This window comes from Haliotis cracherodii, unplaced genomic scaffold (genome assembly GCF_022045235.1).
Source record: "Haliotis cracherodii isolate W230 unplaced genomic scaffold, xgHalCrac1.p SCAF_29, whole genome shotgun sequence".
Classification (NCBI taxonomy): Eukaryota; Metazoa; Mollusca; class Gastropoda; order Lepetellida; family Haliotidae; genus Haliotis; species Haliotis cracherodii.
The window spans coordinates 2,691,710-2,709,113 of record NW_027266285.1 but is presented as its reverse complement, the minus strand read 5'-3'; the positions used below and the strand labels follow the sequence as shown (position 1 = coordinate 2,709,113).

The following is a 17,404-nucleotide window of genomic DNA, read 5'->3' as shown; positions in this document are numbered from 1 at the left end:
GTGAACTGACAGAAAAAGTTAACACGATGTGAACAATTTTTTGTGAAATTGATCATGTGAACTTTTGCCGGATCTACTTTCCAGGGTTTCCCCGAATTCTCGATCAGTGTTTATGATCAACTCGTTGTTCTATTTTCTTTTTAATACCTGCATTTATCAGCAAAATAATTAATTTAGTATTTTTGCCTGGTCTTGTACTGTTTCATCTGACTTAAAAATAAATAAATGCTTTGGTTCTGGTGATTTATGTCGTCTAGCTGCTACATGAAACAAAATGGATTGTCCTTGCGATGATTTGGATATGGAATGGTTATCTTTCAATACTAATAACGCAAGTGAAGAAAATTGATTCTGTAAAATTACTGAGGTGAACGAAATTGATTTATTGAGCGATATTGAATTTGATGCCTTGTTTTTGGAAATAACAGGAATTTTGCACCAATGAAAACAATGTCGTACCCTGCTCAGATGTGGCCGCTGACACAGAGCAAACGCTCCTGATCAATCCCAAACTAAAATCCAATTTACTACCGTATCGTGGGAAAAATCTAAGATTTTGAGAAACCATAAAACATAAAAAGGTAAGAAAAGAAACTTACATTAAAAAAAAAAAAAACTTGCCTACCTGTTTTATTGATTGGTCATCGGAATCGAGAAAATATCCGTAGACGGAATTAAAAATCTACTATTCCGGTTTCTGAGTTGGCCGACCTTCTCCGTGCATTCTAGGCCGAGAAGCGGCGTCACAGGAGGAATGACGGGGCACAGAAATGAAACTGGTATCAGGTCATACAGTAGTTCCATCTCAGGTGACAAGAAACACCAGCTAAGCAAAGTATTTCAGCACACGCGTCAATTCCTAAACTCCAAAAATAACATACCCTGACGTTGAAAATTATCACAAAACACACAAGTTTCAGAACACTCCGTTCAACCCCCACCAGTCCATTCAGCATCGTCCGAATAGGTTTGCGATTATCCAAACACAAGCGACACATTCATAAATCGGTGATATTCCCAATTTGCTAGTGCCATGAGAGGGTTCACGCGTCGGGGTGTTTTCCATAACTGCTCCATGAACGTCATTTTCAACAGCAGTAAATATCATGCTACCGTTCGACTCGAAATACACCTCTTTACAAACTTATGTGACGTCATGTATAAATCCGCGCTTGATTATTGACCTCGCCTCGGTCGGTGCATCGAGGTCATGTTTATATTTTTGTTCAACTTCCTGTAACCTATTTTTAAGATTTGATTTATCCCAAATATTGTTTGTAAATTTGTTCAGAGAATGAAACTATGCAAGCTCGAAGGTTCACACAGTTTACCAGCGCTTTAAAATCGTTCACACTTTCATGAACCCATCCAAACTGACTTTCAATTCTTAAATGAATTTTCAATATACTCAGTTCAAACATCAAGATACTATGTTGAAATGTCGAGAAACGTATTTGAAATTTGTTGAAAAAAGTTGACTTGTCAAGATAATGATCATGAAATTCGAAGATAATAAGCTGAAATTTACTCTTAGTTGAAATATTAAGAAGCTATGTTGAAATTTCAAGATACTTTGTTGAAATTTCAAGATGATAAGTAAAAATTTTAAGATTTTAAGTTGAAATATCAAAGTATGTATCTTGAAATGCCGACTTGTATCTTGAAATTTCAATTTAGTATCTTGAAATTGCAAGAACAACTCTAGTGAGCCTACAAGATTTTTGTACATATGGGACCGATGAGTTGACTGATATATTGTGTCAATGGAGAAGTCGACAAAATACTGAATGGTTGTGTGAAATATAAGTACATATGTGTAGTATGGGACATTCAAGCAAGAAACCGACTGAACTAGGATCTGTGGTTCATCCATTATCTTCGTCTATTCTCTATGATAAATTTCCTGCTTTCATTTTCAGACATTGAGACATCAGCCCATGACTTGCAACTTTTTTGGTAGGATGGATCAGCTTGCTAGGTGAAGAAGTTTCAGGGAAGAAATTTCGTCTTCAAATTCAATCATTTTAAATATTAAAATCAAAAGAAATAAATGGATTATAATTACTTCAACAAATGGTGATGTTATTACTGGTAAGACCATGCATGCCAAGTGTCTTGTTCATCAGTCCATCTGTGCAAGAGGAGATGTCACTTATACATCAAATCACAAAATGGCCTATAAGCCTTTGTCGCAATTCCATCCGAGAGAAATGTTCTGAGTCTGTCTTCACTAAGACAATTGTAACGTCACTGCCATCCCTCCCAAATACACGCTGATTATTGTAAGCTTCAACCAATAAGATCCAAGATTTCCTAATGAAGAAGCCAAAATAGGGTAGACCTACGAACATTTCCCTGCGACAACAAATTGTATTATTAGATTATCTTGTTGGAATGGATCACAAAATGCCAACAATAGCGGCCAGCGATATTCCAAATGTTATTGACCAAGGATAAGTCAATGCCATAGCGTGATGTGATCATGGTAGTGAGAGGCAGTGTAGGATGTCAGTTTCAGACATGTTATAGTGCATCTTCAAAGATTCTACTTAGAGGCAAGACAGTACTAACAATGATCAGTGGGATAGGTCCACTATTTTGGTCACCGAGTTCATTCAACAAGCCCCGATAATCAACTTCAGCACCATGGTAACAAGTGATGAATACTTGTCTTGTCATGTAATATATTGACATATTTAATAAAACATTTTGTCATTAATACCAAACCTTTTTATTGGCAACTTGAGCGTTATCTTTTACTTGATTAAGATTTGAAATGTTTAAACTTTTAACAGTGTTAGAAAACGTCATAGGATGGCATTTATTAATAGAGGAATATAATGTAAAGACAATTTTAATTTCACAATGAAAATCATAATTACTTTTAATACTTTTCAATCATTATTAAGAATTCACATTTATACACTTAATCCACATTGAAATGTCTAGATTAAAAAACAAAATAAATATTATTTTTTTTGACTACACAAATATGATCTTGCTATTTCATATATTCAGGAACAAAAAACAAATGCAGCGTAGCAGATCATCCACAGTTTCCACACCCCAATCTGACCATCATTACAAGTTGCAGGGACATCCCTTAGACACATATACCGTATTTGCCATAATAAGCACCTTAAAATACAAGGATTCATTTTTTTCAGAGATCGAACAGTGGTTAATAAATTGTTGAAATGTCGATGAGCCTAAAAACATTTTCCATTATATTTACTTGGCAATTATGCCCTCCTATGCAGCTGGTTTCTGTAAAAAATATACATATGAAAACAGATATTGTGATGTAAAGTTTTAGTGTTAGCAGAGGGTGCTCATATAGATTACTCACAGATTTGTCTAGAGATTCATCAAATAACTAAAGCAGGGCACTTAATATGGCGAAGACGGTTGTACTTATAGGAGGGCTACATAGTCTGCTGCCACTTCCTACAGGCTTGGTCCAGATGTGTGAAACTAGGACAATGTCCATGTCTGATCAGGGAAATCATTAACTGAGATACTGGTCTATATCATCAAATATTTGTAAGCAGAATTACAAAGTAGAGTTATTAATTTAACTAGCATTGGATGCCAATTTGTCCAGGCCAGTCCCACTTTAGGTCAGCAGGCCACGAAGTCAGTGTAGTCTTGGTTGTACACATATGGCCTTCAGACAAGTGTGTGGGAGGCGGCTTATAACCTACCTGTAATACTTTCACTAGACAGATGATCTCTGTTCGGAGATATTGTGCAAGTTGATATTTCTCCAATCGGCCCGACTTTCAAGCATGTTTCCATTCCATTCCAACTCCATTGGATTCCTATTACACAAACACAAAAATAATTTACACAGCAAGAAGCATTTATCTTTTCTACGCTGAAACAGAAATTTTTATCCACAAAACAAAATATTTGAACAAAAAAAAACTTGTATCGTGTAAGATTTAATTTAAAATTGGCAAATATTCTTTGCACAGTTGTAAGGCTGAAACAAAAAGCATTAGGATGGAGCTGTGCTCAACTGACACTGCATGAAAGAAGCAATGAATATATCTATAAGATCATACAACTTGATGGTCCAGACAGAATCTAACTGGTGAATTGGTCTGACATATAATCAGTGGTATGCAAGACAAAAAAAGTTAATGCTGAATGGCACTGAGTCAAAATTCATAATCCAACATAGAGTAGTATAAAATTTGTGTATGTACTTTCGAAATGACAAGCAATAATGTTTCAACCATGTAAATCCCAACCAGATCCAATTTTGCTGAGAGAATCCATAAAACATGAATTCTACTAAGACTCTGTCATGCTATACACAAGGTTGATCAATTTGGATGAAATGTGTCTTAAGTTATGAATATGATTTCATTGGATTAAAATCAGTCATGGTAGAATGTAGATAAACTTCCTGTATATGAAAATTAGAAGAATATCAAACTGATAGCATCTTAATTTCATTTGAAACCAACAAATGAAAAATGAGGGTAAGATTTCGGTACAACATTCATCATCCACGAACAGTAGGTTTACCTCCTAAATAAAAGTATGTCACCCCTAAGAATTTGGAAATTGCAAACTGAAATCCCTTGATAGTTGATATGCAGTTGTTAGTGTTATTCCATGGCCCTTTCCCGAAGGTGTTTAGCTGCATCCACCTGGTCTTATGGCCTTCTTTACATCAACAAATATCATTATTCAGTATCAAATCATTAAGTGCTATTAGCTTTACCCTTGTAAAGGCAACCATAATATGGCCAAGTTCAACAAAAGGTTGAATATGAGAAGTAGACAGCATTGTTTTCGGAGTAAATTGAACATCATTAAATTATTCACTCTCAAATCAATCGTATCAGTCGTCCTGACTAATTCCACTATTTCTTGATCAATATGATCTTTGAAAGTTTAATGAAAGAACCTTTGCTTGTTTTTGTTTGTTTGTTTGTTTGTTCATATATTGTTTAATGCCGCACTCAGCAATGTACGCATTTCGGGTACTATGACATAGGGCTGAGGGGACGGGTAACTCGGGTACTCAGGTCGGGTGGGTACTGAGTAAGACTCCGGTACCCACAGGACTACCCAGACCAGTAGTTAGTCACGTGATATATTGTTTAATGACAATTATTATCTTAAACTCTATGGTAACACTACAAGTCACTAATGTTCGCATTACGGTCCCCAGTCGTACATGTTGTACCTAGCTCATGAGACCCACAGTAGGCACCCGGGTAGGCTCATGTAATAGGGAGGTAGGCACCCGGGTAGGCTCATGTAATAGGGAGGTGGGCACCCGGGTAGGCTCATGTAATAGGGAGGTGGGCACCCGGGTAGGCTCATGTAATAGGGAGGTGGGCACCCGGGTAGGCTCATGTAATAGGGAGGTGGGCACCCGGGTAGGCTCATGTAATAGGAGGTAGGCATCCGGGTAGGCTTATGTAATAGGGAGGTGGGCACCCGGGTAGGCTCATGTAATAGGGAGGTGGGCACCCGGGTAGGCTCATGTAATAGGGAGGTAGGCACACGGGTAGGCTTATGTAATAGGGAGGTGGGCACCCGGGTAGGCTTATGTAATAGGGAGGTGGGCACCCGGGTAGGCTCATGTAATAGGGAGGTGGGCACCCGGGTAGGCTTATGTAATAGGGAGGTAGGCACCCGGGTAGGCTCATGTAATAGGGAGGTAGGCACCCGGGTAGGCTCATGTAATAGGGAGGTAGGCACCAGGGTAAGCTCATTTAATAGGGAGGTGGGCACCCGGGTAGGCTTATGTAATAGGGAAGTAGGCACCCGGGTAGGCTCATGTAATAGGGAGGTGGGCACCCAGGTAGGCTCATGTAATAGGGAGGTAGGCACCTGGGTAGGCTCATGTAATAGGGAGGTGGGCACCCGGGTAGGCTCATGTAATAGGGAGGTAGGCACACGGGTAGGCTTATGTAATAGGGAGGTGGGCACCCGGGTAGGCTCATGTAATAGGGAGGTGGGCACCCGGGTAGGCTTATGTAATAGGGAAGTAGGCACCCGGGTAGGCTCATGTAATAGGGAGGTGGGCACCCAGGTAGGCTCATGTAATAGGGAGGTAGGCACCCGGGTAGGCTCATGTAATAGGGAGGTGGGCACCCGGGTAGGCTCATGTAATAGGGAGGTAGGCACACGGGTAGGCTTATGTAATAGAGAGGTAGGCACCCGGGTAGGCTCATGTAATAGGGAGGTGGGCACCCGGGTAGGCTCATGTAATAGGGAGGTAGGCACCCGTGTAGGCTCATGTAATAGGGAGGTAGGCACCCGGGTAGGCTCATGTAATAGGGAGGTAGGCACCAGGGTAAGCTCATGTAATAGGGAGGTGGGCACCCGGGTAGGCTTATGTAATAGGGAAGTAGGCACCCGGGTAGGCTCATGTAATAGAGAGGTGGGCACCCAGGTAGGCTCATTTAATAGGGAGGTAGGCACCCGGGTAGGCTCATGTAATAGGGAGGTGGGCACCCGGGTAGGCTCATGTAATAGGGAGGTGGGCACCCGGGTAGGCTCATTTAATAGGGAGGTAGGCACCCGGGTAGACTCATGTAATAGGGAGGTGGGCACCCGGGTAGGCTCATGTAATAGGGAGGTAGGCACCCGGGTAGGCTCATGTAATAGGGAGGTGGGCATCCGGGTAGGCTCATGTAATAGGAGGTAGGCACACGGGTAGGCTCATGTAATAGGGAGGTGGGCACCCGGGTAGGCTCATGTAATAGGGAGGTGGGCACCAGGGTAGGCTCATGTAATAGGGAGGTGGGCACCCAGGTAGGCTCATGTAATAGGGAGGTAGGCATCCGGGTAGGCTCATGTAATAGGGAGGTGGGCACCCGGGTAGGCTCATGTAATAGGGAGGTGGGCACCCGGGTAGGCTCATGTAATAGGGAGGTAGGCACCCGGGTAGGCTCATGTAATAGGGAGGTAGGCACGCGGGTATACTCATGTAATAGCGAGGTGGGCACCCGGGTAGGCTCATGTAATAGGGAGGTTGGCACCCGGGTAGTAAGTTTAGACTCAGTCAAATATGATATGCATCAGTGAGCCTGACCACCCGAACCTCTGACTCGCCTCTTATAAGAAGTATGGGTTGCTGAAAACCAATTCTAATCCGAATCTTCATGGGCTTATAGTAAGTAATCAGATACCAAAACTCCAATAATCAAATACAAAACTCAAGTGACTATGAATAAATCACATTTTCAAAAAAAAAATTTAATCTGTGCTTAAGTCCAACTCACGACATTAAATAATCCAGTGTAACAGTGTGGTTAAATTAAAAGTTAACACTGGAAGTGAATCCGAAAAGCATCAAAAGCCCTGTTAACAAATCCTTTCATGAACAATTAGATCCCAAAGTTACAACAACAGGCTGTTTCACACGCAATATCATAAGCATGATTGTACCTGGTATTGACTGAACAAAAAGATAACTCATTACATAATAATGGTTAATTTCATGTGACAAAGATAAGAGGCAAGCATCTCACTTCACATCAACTTCATCCCAGCAATACCAAGAAACATTTTCCAATCAATCTTATTTCAAATGGTATGGTATTTTTTCAATAGGAGGTTATATACTCTTAATTACCAACAAAACAACAGTCTTTCATGTTCTGTCATTTAAGCCTCGTAGCCGACATGCTGTCTCCAAGTTTATTGACTGACGATTACAATGTGATAATAACTAATTTAGACATGATCAATATCCTCTCTGAGGAAAGTACGCAGAGAATATGGCCAGGTTAACAATGATATTATCTTAGCAAGATTGCTTCAATGTTTCGTAATGCAAAGCATATGGGAAAACCATTTCTATGTTGATATAAAGGACTGAGGAAAATCAGACTAATTTGATGGCCTGAAAATTGCCATGAGGCAACAGTCAACGCCAAGTATGCCCTCAAGGTCATGGGGTCAGATTCATCAATGCCTTGATGCAAATTGGAAATCTTTGCTTTTTCTTTGAAGTCCTGAGAGTGTCATGTATTTGGCAGAAATGGACACTGAGATTAATGATAATCTTCTGATGAATAAGATTGAAATTTAGAAATAATTGTTCATTTCTATCAATATTTCAGCCACCATTAAAACCAATTTTTTTCCAGACCTCTACTCAAGTCCAACATAAATTTTTGGGGTTTTTTTCAGAACAGTCATAAAGGCTTACTCACAGGCATGGGTATAGTACTGGTATAACAAGCTCAAACAAGGGCAAATCTGGGATTCATTTGACCAGCCTGGCATATACATTTCCCCGGTAAGTAAACAGCCCCACAAAGCAGCACCCTATACCACGGAGCCAACAATCATCCACCTGAAATAGATGTAGAGTTATGAACAAACCTGTTTTGACAAAACTGGATATTTAGGTATCAAAATATTCATAACGTCAAGTTCTATCAAAGACCTTCATCTTATCATATGGATGCTAAAGTTTTAGCCTGTAAAGAGACACTGTCTAGATGCCAGAGCTTCCACATACAAGTCAGGTCCAGTTTTGAAGCTGTAACTGTGTACAGGATATTAGGTTTTATCTGTCACCAATAGTAAAGAAAAATCATGTCAGCCACCCAGTGATTGATAGCAAGAACAACAACCCACATTGTAACCACCAAATACTCATCTAAGTCGGCTTGAGCAACAAGGCTGAAACGAGCATCTGTTCTGACCAATAATCATACAAACAGAACAGCCACTCCAGGAGGTCTTCAATAGGAGTTTTAACATAGATTTGGGAAGCTGATGTACATGAGATGTAGCTTTACCAAGATGGAAACGTTCCTTAGAGTATAAAGATGTATCAAGAACACAGATGTAACAGATCATATATGTACCCAGAAACAGTTGTACCCAGTATACATATGTACCTAGAAACAGTTGTACCCAGAACACATTTGTACCCAGAAACAGATGTACCAAGAACACATATGTACCCAGAAACAGTTGTATCTAGAACACATAAGTACCCAGAAACAGTTGTACCCAGAAACAGTTGTACCAAGAACACATATGTACCCAGAAACAGTTGTACCCAAAACACATATGTACCCAGAAACAGTTGTACCCAGAAACGCAGATGTACCCAGAAACAGTTGTATCTAGAACACATATGTACCCAGAAACAGTTGTATCCAGAAACAGTTGTACCCAGAAACAGTTGTATCTAGAACACATATGTACCCAGAAACAGTTGTACCCAGAACACATATGTACCCAGAAACAGTTGTATCTAGAACACATATGTACTCAGAAACAGTTGTATCTAGAACACATATGTACTCAGAAACAGATGTACCCAGAACACATATGTACCCAGAAACAGTTGTACCCAGAACAAATAAGTACCCAGAGACAGTTGTATCTAGAACACATATGTACTCAGAAACAGTTGTATCTAGAACACATATGTACTCAGAAACAGTTGTATCTAGAACACATATGTACTCAGAAACAGTTGTACCCAGAACACATATGTACCCAGAAACAGTTGTACCCAGAACACATATGTACCCAGAAACAGTTGTATCTAGAACACATATGTACTCAGAAACAGTTGTATCTAGAACACATATGTACTCAGAAACAGTTGTACCCAGAAACAGTTGTACCCAGAACACATATGTACCCAGAAACAGTTGTATCTAGAACACATATGTACCCAGAAACAGTTGTATCTAGAACACAGATGTACCCAGAAACAGTTGTATCTAGAACACATATGTACCCAGAAACAGTTGTACCCAAAACACATATGTACCCAGAAACAGTTGTACCCAAAACACATATGTACCCAGAAACAGTTGTACCCAAAACACATATGTACCCAGAAACAGTTGTACCCAGAATACAGATCTACCAGCAGGCATATATACCCAGAAACGCAGTTGTACCCAGAAACAGTTGTACCAAGAACACATATGTACCCAGAAACAGTTGTACCCAGAAACGCAGTTGTACCCAGAAACAGTTGTACCAAGAACACATATGTACCCAGAAACAGATGTACCCAGAACACATATGTACCCAGAAACAGTTGTATCTAGAACTCAGATGTACCCAGCAACAGTTGTATCTAGAACACAGATCTACCATCAGGCATATGTACCCAGAAACGCTGATGTACCCACAATACATACCCACCCATAACACAGTTGTCCCAAGAACTCATTTTTTGCCATTAGTGTGTAACTGAACATGACAGAAGTCAAACATTAACTAGTGTAGGAAAGAAAAAGGCTAGTTCTCTGAGCCATATTAAACAGGTCTGATAATTTACATTACAAAGTTTCTATAACTTTTATCCTACGAGTAGATCAAAAAGGAACGCCATTCAAGCTTGTCCTTTGGTGATCTCTTCTGTGATGTAGGACTAGCAATAGGTTGATCAAATATAAAACTCCAGGACTCATATTAATTGAAGCCCAAATGACAATTAAGCATTCACATCCATTTTCAAATTGTCAGTGATTGTCTAGACATCTGATTAGTCTGTCCTACCATTAATCAATATCCATTTTTTATGAGTAAAATAACAGTGAATGAAGTCTCTTTCACTGAAGAATGGAGGAAAAAGCAATTGTGCATCTTTTAATATCATACAAAATTATCCAAATTCCACGTAACTGAAACTAAACTGACACATTGTGTAAGTAAACAATGGTAAAATGTCTAGAACTGGACAAGGTCATCAGCATGTATATATGATACACACTAATGACATTGTCATAACACAATACGTTCCTGATAAGATCAACAAAGGGCGCCACTTCAATTCATTTGTCCTGTCAGCATCACTTCTTTGAAGATTGAAAACAAGGCTAACAAAGCAAGCCAGTCATGCGTAGCAGACCTGGCTTACAGGGGGGTATCGTAAAGGAGGATATATTGATCAGCCAGGTCCCCTTGTTCAGTGCCCACTCCCTCCATACAACTGATACAACCCACGCCTCCTTGATAAAAATAAAACTATGTTTCCAGAATTAGACATACAGCTGTCGTTTTCTAATTAATACGAATCTTAAAGGTACTAAAGATCAATAATCAAAGAGCAGACTTAACAACCAGACAATACATACCTAGCATTCAACATCAACACCAAAGGTTGCTTCTTGTGATCGGATGGGGTGAAACAAAAAAAATCCAGTTAAGGAAAATAACGTTGTTCAAGTGTGTTTTTACTGCCATTTGCATCATTAGCATGCCTTGTAGACAAACAAAGAGATAAAGACATTATGCATTCACAGTTGAGGGCATTAATCAAGAATGAACAAACTGTTCTTTTGGTGACTTCCTTTGAATTGCAAACTTCTTTTGCTAAATGGACATTTGGGTGGTAAATTTCAACATGTTCAAAATGAGACCATTCTTACTTAGAGATCCCAAACACAATGAGCAGATTAACTTTATTTATTGTTTCATATATTCATTGTTTCGTTTATTCTTTGTTTCTTATTTTTTTAATGTTTCATTTATTCATTGTTTCAAAAATTCTGTTTCATATTTTCATTGTTTCATGATTTTTGCACAGCTCTTCCAACAGCAGCTGATAAAGTTTTGAAAATGCCTATCAATTGTACTTTATTTGAACAAAACACATAGAAAAATAGGAATTCAAATCAGCAATTCAAATCTACGCCTTTCTCTACCCCTCTCTCTACGCCTTTCTCTACGCCTCTCTCTACGCCTTTCTCTATGCCTTTCTATACGCCTTTCTCTACGCCTTTCTCTACACCTTTCTCTACTCCATTCTCTATGCCTTTCTATACGCCTTTCTCTACACCTTTCTCTACACCTTTCTCTACGCCTTTCCCTACGCCCTACTCCATTCTCCACACCTTTCTCTACGCCTTTCTCTACTCCATTCTCTACTCCTTTCTCTACGCCTTTCCCTACGCCCTACTCCATTCTCCACACCTTTCTCTACGCCTTTCTCTACTCCATTCTCTACTCCTTTCTCTACGCCTTTCCCTACGCCCTACTCCATTCTCCACACCTTTCTCTACGCCTTTCTCTACTCAATTCTCTACGCCTTTCTCTACTCCTTTCTCTACGCCTTTCTCTACTCCTTTCTCTACACCTTTCTCTACACTTTTCTCTACTCCTTTCTATACGCCCATCTCTACGCCCATCTCTACGCCTTTCTCTACACCTTTCTCTACTCCATTCTCTACTCCTTTCTCTACACTTTTCTCTACTCCATTCTCTACTCCTTTCTCTACACTTTTCTCTACTCCATTCTCTACTCCTTTCTCTATTCCATTCTCTACTCCTTTCTCTACACACTGCACAGTCCTACCCAACATTCACACCTCACATGAATCACATCTGCAACAGATAATAAAGGTACACAGATGACTTAAACAGTTCAAAAATGTAAAATAAAATGCCTCCAACAGTCCAGGCTGATTTGTGACAAAATTGGACGAAAATCTGATAATTATTATATTGTGGCCTACCAACCTTTTAAAAAAGTCATTCTAAATTAAGGGCATAACAAGAAGTGCTGCATGTTTATTCCAAATATAAACACTTGGCTTTTCCCTTCCGTATCCTGGGAATATAGTTCCTTCCTTTCCACCTAATTACCTGGCCCTGGTCTCCCATGTACGGATCATGTCCTCTGTCTTATTGCAATCAAAAAACAAATCTTAGACCATTTTAGGCTATGTTGTGCAGTGGTTCATTCAGGCCCTGTTGTACAAAAAGTCAATACATCGATTAACAATTTGTTCATTTCATACCTTCTCATCAATCACACTGACAAAGCTTTTAGCCAAATGTTTGAGAATGTTCATTTTGTAGGCCCTGAGGCCAAGTCCCTTGTCTTTTTAGGCAAGGAAGAAATACAGTATTGATAAACCACTTCGAAAAAATTGATTATTTTCTCCTGTGCGCTTCCTCACCTGCCTAGACAAATTCACCTGTGATGGCATTATCGTGTTCCGAACCCTCTCACTTGTGTCAGAATCAGACACTAGCATCACTGTCGTCACGACGATGGGATCAATTGCGTGCCCTGACAAGCCCTAATGCCTCGACACACTGTATGAACAACATGGAGATTTATGAACCAATCAAAGATTCCGTTACAATTGGACAGGTGATAATGAATCGTGGCGACCAAGGTACTAGAGCAAGTGAACGAAGTTATTAAACATTAAGCATCTTCTTTTATCTAAACTGATGAATAATAGATTGTCATGTGACCTGACGTCATAAATCTCACTCAAGCAGAACCGCTAGGCATGCTTCAAGGGAAAATTTGAGATACCATTATTAGACACAAAGTAATTATTTGATCCTTGTATGAAATATTCATGCCATGTCTGGCTGCAGATAACAATACTTGAGCGTTTGTATTCACCAGTTAATGTACTCAGTGGTAAAAATACACACCCTTCCAGTTGTTGTTAAAAGAAATAGGCTGGTTTTACATTACCATTACTAGTATATGAATATTTCACTGCAGCTGTATTATGAATGATTGTTTCCTTGGCTAACCTAATACACATAAATTTTGCAGAGCGGCAGAGCAAATATGAATCTTGTATCTCATGGTTTCCTGGATCTTAGAAATTAAAAATCCTTTCTTTGAATTTGTAAATCTTGTAAAATGAATAGGTAACCTAACACAACCACTTAGAGAATGTTTACAACCATGAAAAATCATTTGGACAAAATAAAACATGTCTTATTACTTGGGATGATATACTTATAAGGTGTGACCTTACAGTTAGCTGATAAAATAAGTAAAGAATTGTTGATCATTGGCCATGTAGTCATGGAAACAAATACAGTTATATCTGAAACCCAGTTCCCTTTGTTTCTTTCTATCCTCTCCACTGTTCGAGGTGCAACCGACCCTTATGAGCAGTGCCCTTGACTTAACAAAGAACTGTGTGTCATGTTTATTGAGTGATATTTTACTTACTTTTCCAACATTGGACAGATAGCTCCATTTGCCATGTTATTCATTCTTTGTATATACAATCAGTTCACACTGAGTTCAGTGTTCAATTTCCATGTTTTCCGCTCTGTACTTCCCATGATTTTTTCTAACAAGGTGGATGGGCTAGTAGTATCCTTTCTAAGTGCTGTCTTGTGGGTGAATCAGTTTATAATTGTTCTAACAAGTTTGTAGAAAGAGAGGGCTTAAGACATTGTATCCATGTTTTCTGAATGAGGCTGTGCTACCATACTGTAACAGAACAGCCAAAGACTCGTAGATAATTACTCATGGACAAACTACTAAAATACATGGATGTTGCAACCAGTCACAAAATGTGACAAAATAAATACCGGAGCTTGGAGATGAGGCTTAGCGAAAATATATCACAAGGATCTACAAAGTTACGAATGTAGAAACTAGTGTAATGCAGAAGGATCACACAACAAGCAGGTAAAGTTCAATAACGAGTTTATTAATTATTCACTGAACTGGAAAATCTTGTACATGGTCACACTTCCAAGAGCTGTCAAAAAGTTATATAAGTCAGCATAAAGTCAAATCCTAATTAAAGCTTGGAATTAAATATACAGGATCGATTCTAGAACGAGCCCTGTAAACATCGGTAGATAAAATCCCTTGACTGTGATGGCATCATCACGCAACTTGGTAATGTAACCAATCCTAGGTTAATCCAAGAATTAACATGATTAATATTAGCCATGATAATTAAAAGTTACACAATAAAAACTCTTAGAATGTGAAATATAGAACTTAGCTGTGATGTAACCCTGGAACCCTAGTCACCTTGCTTGTCAAAGTCAAAACTGCACGCTTTTTCCGAGTCAATGGAAGTCACGTGACATAGCACAAGTTAACCTCAGCTCAATCGAACAGTGTTTTCTATCCATATTGAAGTTGTATTAATTCTTTTACAATGTCACATTAAAACATGTGGGTAAGATAATTTGTTGTAGCAGGATTACTAAGGGTACATGGGGTCTTATGCGTCCTCTGGCTCGTGGAATAAAACCTAATGAGGGACGCATAAAACCCATTGTACCCCTTGTGATCCTGCTACAACTTATGATGTCACCCTAATAACATACAACATGATGCTGGTACCATGGTTGAAGTTGTGTGATGGCTGGCAGTTGAAATTGTTTGGGGCGGTTAGACAAATGGAACTAACATAATGTTCCCGTTTTATTTGACAGCCTCTCAAAGTCCCTCCCAGCAAAGCAGACTGATCAGGTGCCACACAGTAAATCCAGACTTCACTATATCACGTATATATAGCAGGTGATTGATAACACGGAGCTGCTGCTGCAAGTGTCCTCATACATTCTTCTGCAATATATCCCATGTAATAACAACTAAAGTACTTCAAAGTTCATGTCAAGTCAATAGCAAAATAAGCATACACACTGTCAACTACTATAAACGCCTCATCCATCATAACATAGACATATTAAGTAAAGCATTACTATATTTTTCAGATAAAACAGCAACTACACCAACAACGAATACAAGTCAACATTGAGTATGGTAACACCAGGTACAAAGTGAACTACACACTGATTACCTACCTACATATAACAGATAAGAGGCCCCTCGCCAAGATACACAACTCAGCAATCCAGGTCACACCCAGCTGGTGATGTCCCACACAGCCAAACTCAACTCAAATACCTCAAACGACTCCTACAGGTAACTCACAACACTCAGCCAATCAGACAGCATTGTTTGGCCACTGGGAACCTTGAATTTGTCATAGCTATTAATAGAACATCATGCTACATGTGTATCTCCTAAAGCTGTGTTGTGGCTGAATGCTGATGTCGTGACATGCATATCTTATTACATGGCTGCCACAATAAACATGATAAATATGGATCCTAAATCCTACAGATAACACTGCTATATACTGCTATCAGTTACTAAGCTGTTATTTAATTGTGAACTGTCCTTTCAATGTTTTATTTCGGTTACTGAAAGTTTATTACTTATTCACCTGAACAAAGGAAATAATAAATATTTCATATATTTAGCACTCGAGGAAAGTACTTTATAGAGTTCAAATTAATAAAACAAAATGAATTGATTCTTAATATATTGCTTGGTTGTGACCAAATCTATATTTTCAAAACTTGAAATACAAAACAAATATGCTATATTAAATAAAATATGTTATTTATCTTTCTAATAATGTCTATAACATGCTGACATCAGCAATATTCAATATTTCTCTACCACTGGTCGTTTACTTCAAAGCAGGTAATGTCAAAGTATATTAGATAGTTACATATCTAATAGAATTTCTTTTTAAATTGAAACATTTCAAATTCAATTTCACCTTCAAACTACCCACTTAAAAGTAATGTCTAAATATCTGCGTATCTTTTCAAACTGCTGAACTTTCAATCAACTTTCAATCTGAAAGGATGGGTGTAACTTTGCCAACTGTAAAACCAGATTTAACTTGAAAGACTTAATCATGTAATGTATTTGCCCAGTACCATCCTGGAATTAAACATGTGAAAGGTGACTTCCTCTCTAATGCTCGTTTTCACCTGTGACTCGTTACAGGTAGCCATGACTCACAAGTGATAAAAGCTACAGGTATTCCTCCCCCACTCCTCTTCCCCCCCGATCCCCCCTTCCTCCTGCATGCAGCGTCCCAGTCGTCCCATTGAGGGTCCACAAACAAAGGGCCGGCTGGATGATGTCACTACACTGGATGTCTTGGGAGTACTACAGTTTGCATGTGGGCACACTTGAGAGTTGAATCAATCATGATGTAATGACAAAGTTATGCTCAGGTTGTTGCAGTCCATGTCCTGGTATGTGTACTGTAAGCATTGTTTGACCCACAACCCTCATCCTGTACCCAGCACACAAATTTGGTAATTACATGGCTATAATGTGACAGTGTGGACCTGGAAAGATTCAATTTATGGAATACTGATTTCCTTCATACTTTTAATGAAACAATTTCAAATTGTGTCAATTATGCAAACCTGAAATATTTGTCAAATCAGCATATTTGTATTCATAACAGAAACATTTCATTTCATTTCATTTCAATAAATTCTTTGTTTTAATTAAGATGTCAAAGTTTCTGATTTATAATTCAAATACATATGTATGATAGCTACAATAATGTTGCATTTTGCATTTCCTTAAATACTCAGTTTTATCAGTTTATGCTCTTGTAACATCAGCAAAAATGTTTGCACTATGTGTTACGCTCCCTGAAAAATGTTTGTAAAGGATGCAAGACAGAAATAACTGCCATGAGCAACTATCTTTCCAGCAATAATTTGTTTTTCATAACATTGTTATAAAATGAGCAACCATGATCGAATATGTAAGTACTGTCAGGTGTAGTACCCCTTTCCTACATTAATGAAGCAGGACACTGTCTGCCACCGCACCTCA

The 17,404-nt window shown here is 38.8% G+C and overlaps 2 protein-coding genes across 4 annotated transcripts in view; one reads left to right on the top strand and one right to left on the bottom strand.

Annotated features, from left to right (window-relative positions):
* Positions 1-17,404, bottom strand: part of LOC139473490 (mitogen-activated protein kinase kinase kinase 13-B-like) — an 83,611-nt gene that overhangs the window by 52,820 nt on the left and 13,387 nt on the right. For 2 of the 3 annotated variants that reach the window (XM_071256100.1, XM_071256102.1), the window contains exon 2: positions 3,705-3,821. The gene's annotated coding sequence lies outside the window, so the exon portion shown is untranslated. Of the gene's footprint in view, positions 1-3,704; positions 3,822-15,552; positions 15,642-17,404 lie in introns of those variants that run through there. The other variant, XM_071256103.1, reaches the window with a different exon arrangement.
* On the top strand, positions 8,946-11,575 carry LOC139473426 (uncharacterized). The gene is made up of 4 exons (XM_071255995.1): positions 8,946-9,042; positions 9,467-9,557; positions 9,697-9,880; positions 11,546-11,575. Exons 1-4 carry the CDS (start codon positions 8,946-8,948, stop codon positions 11,573-11,575), a joined length of 402 nt encoding a protein of 133 aa, XP_071112096.1.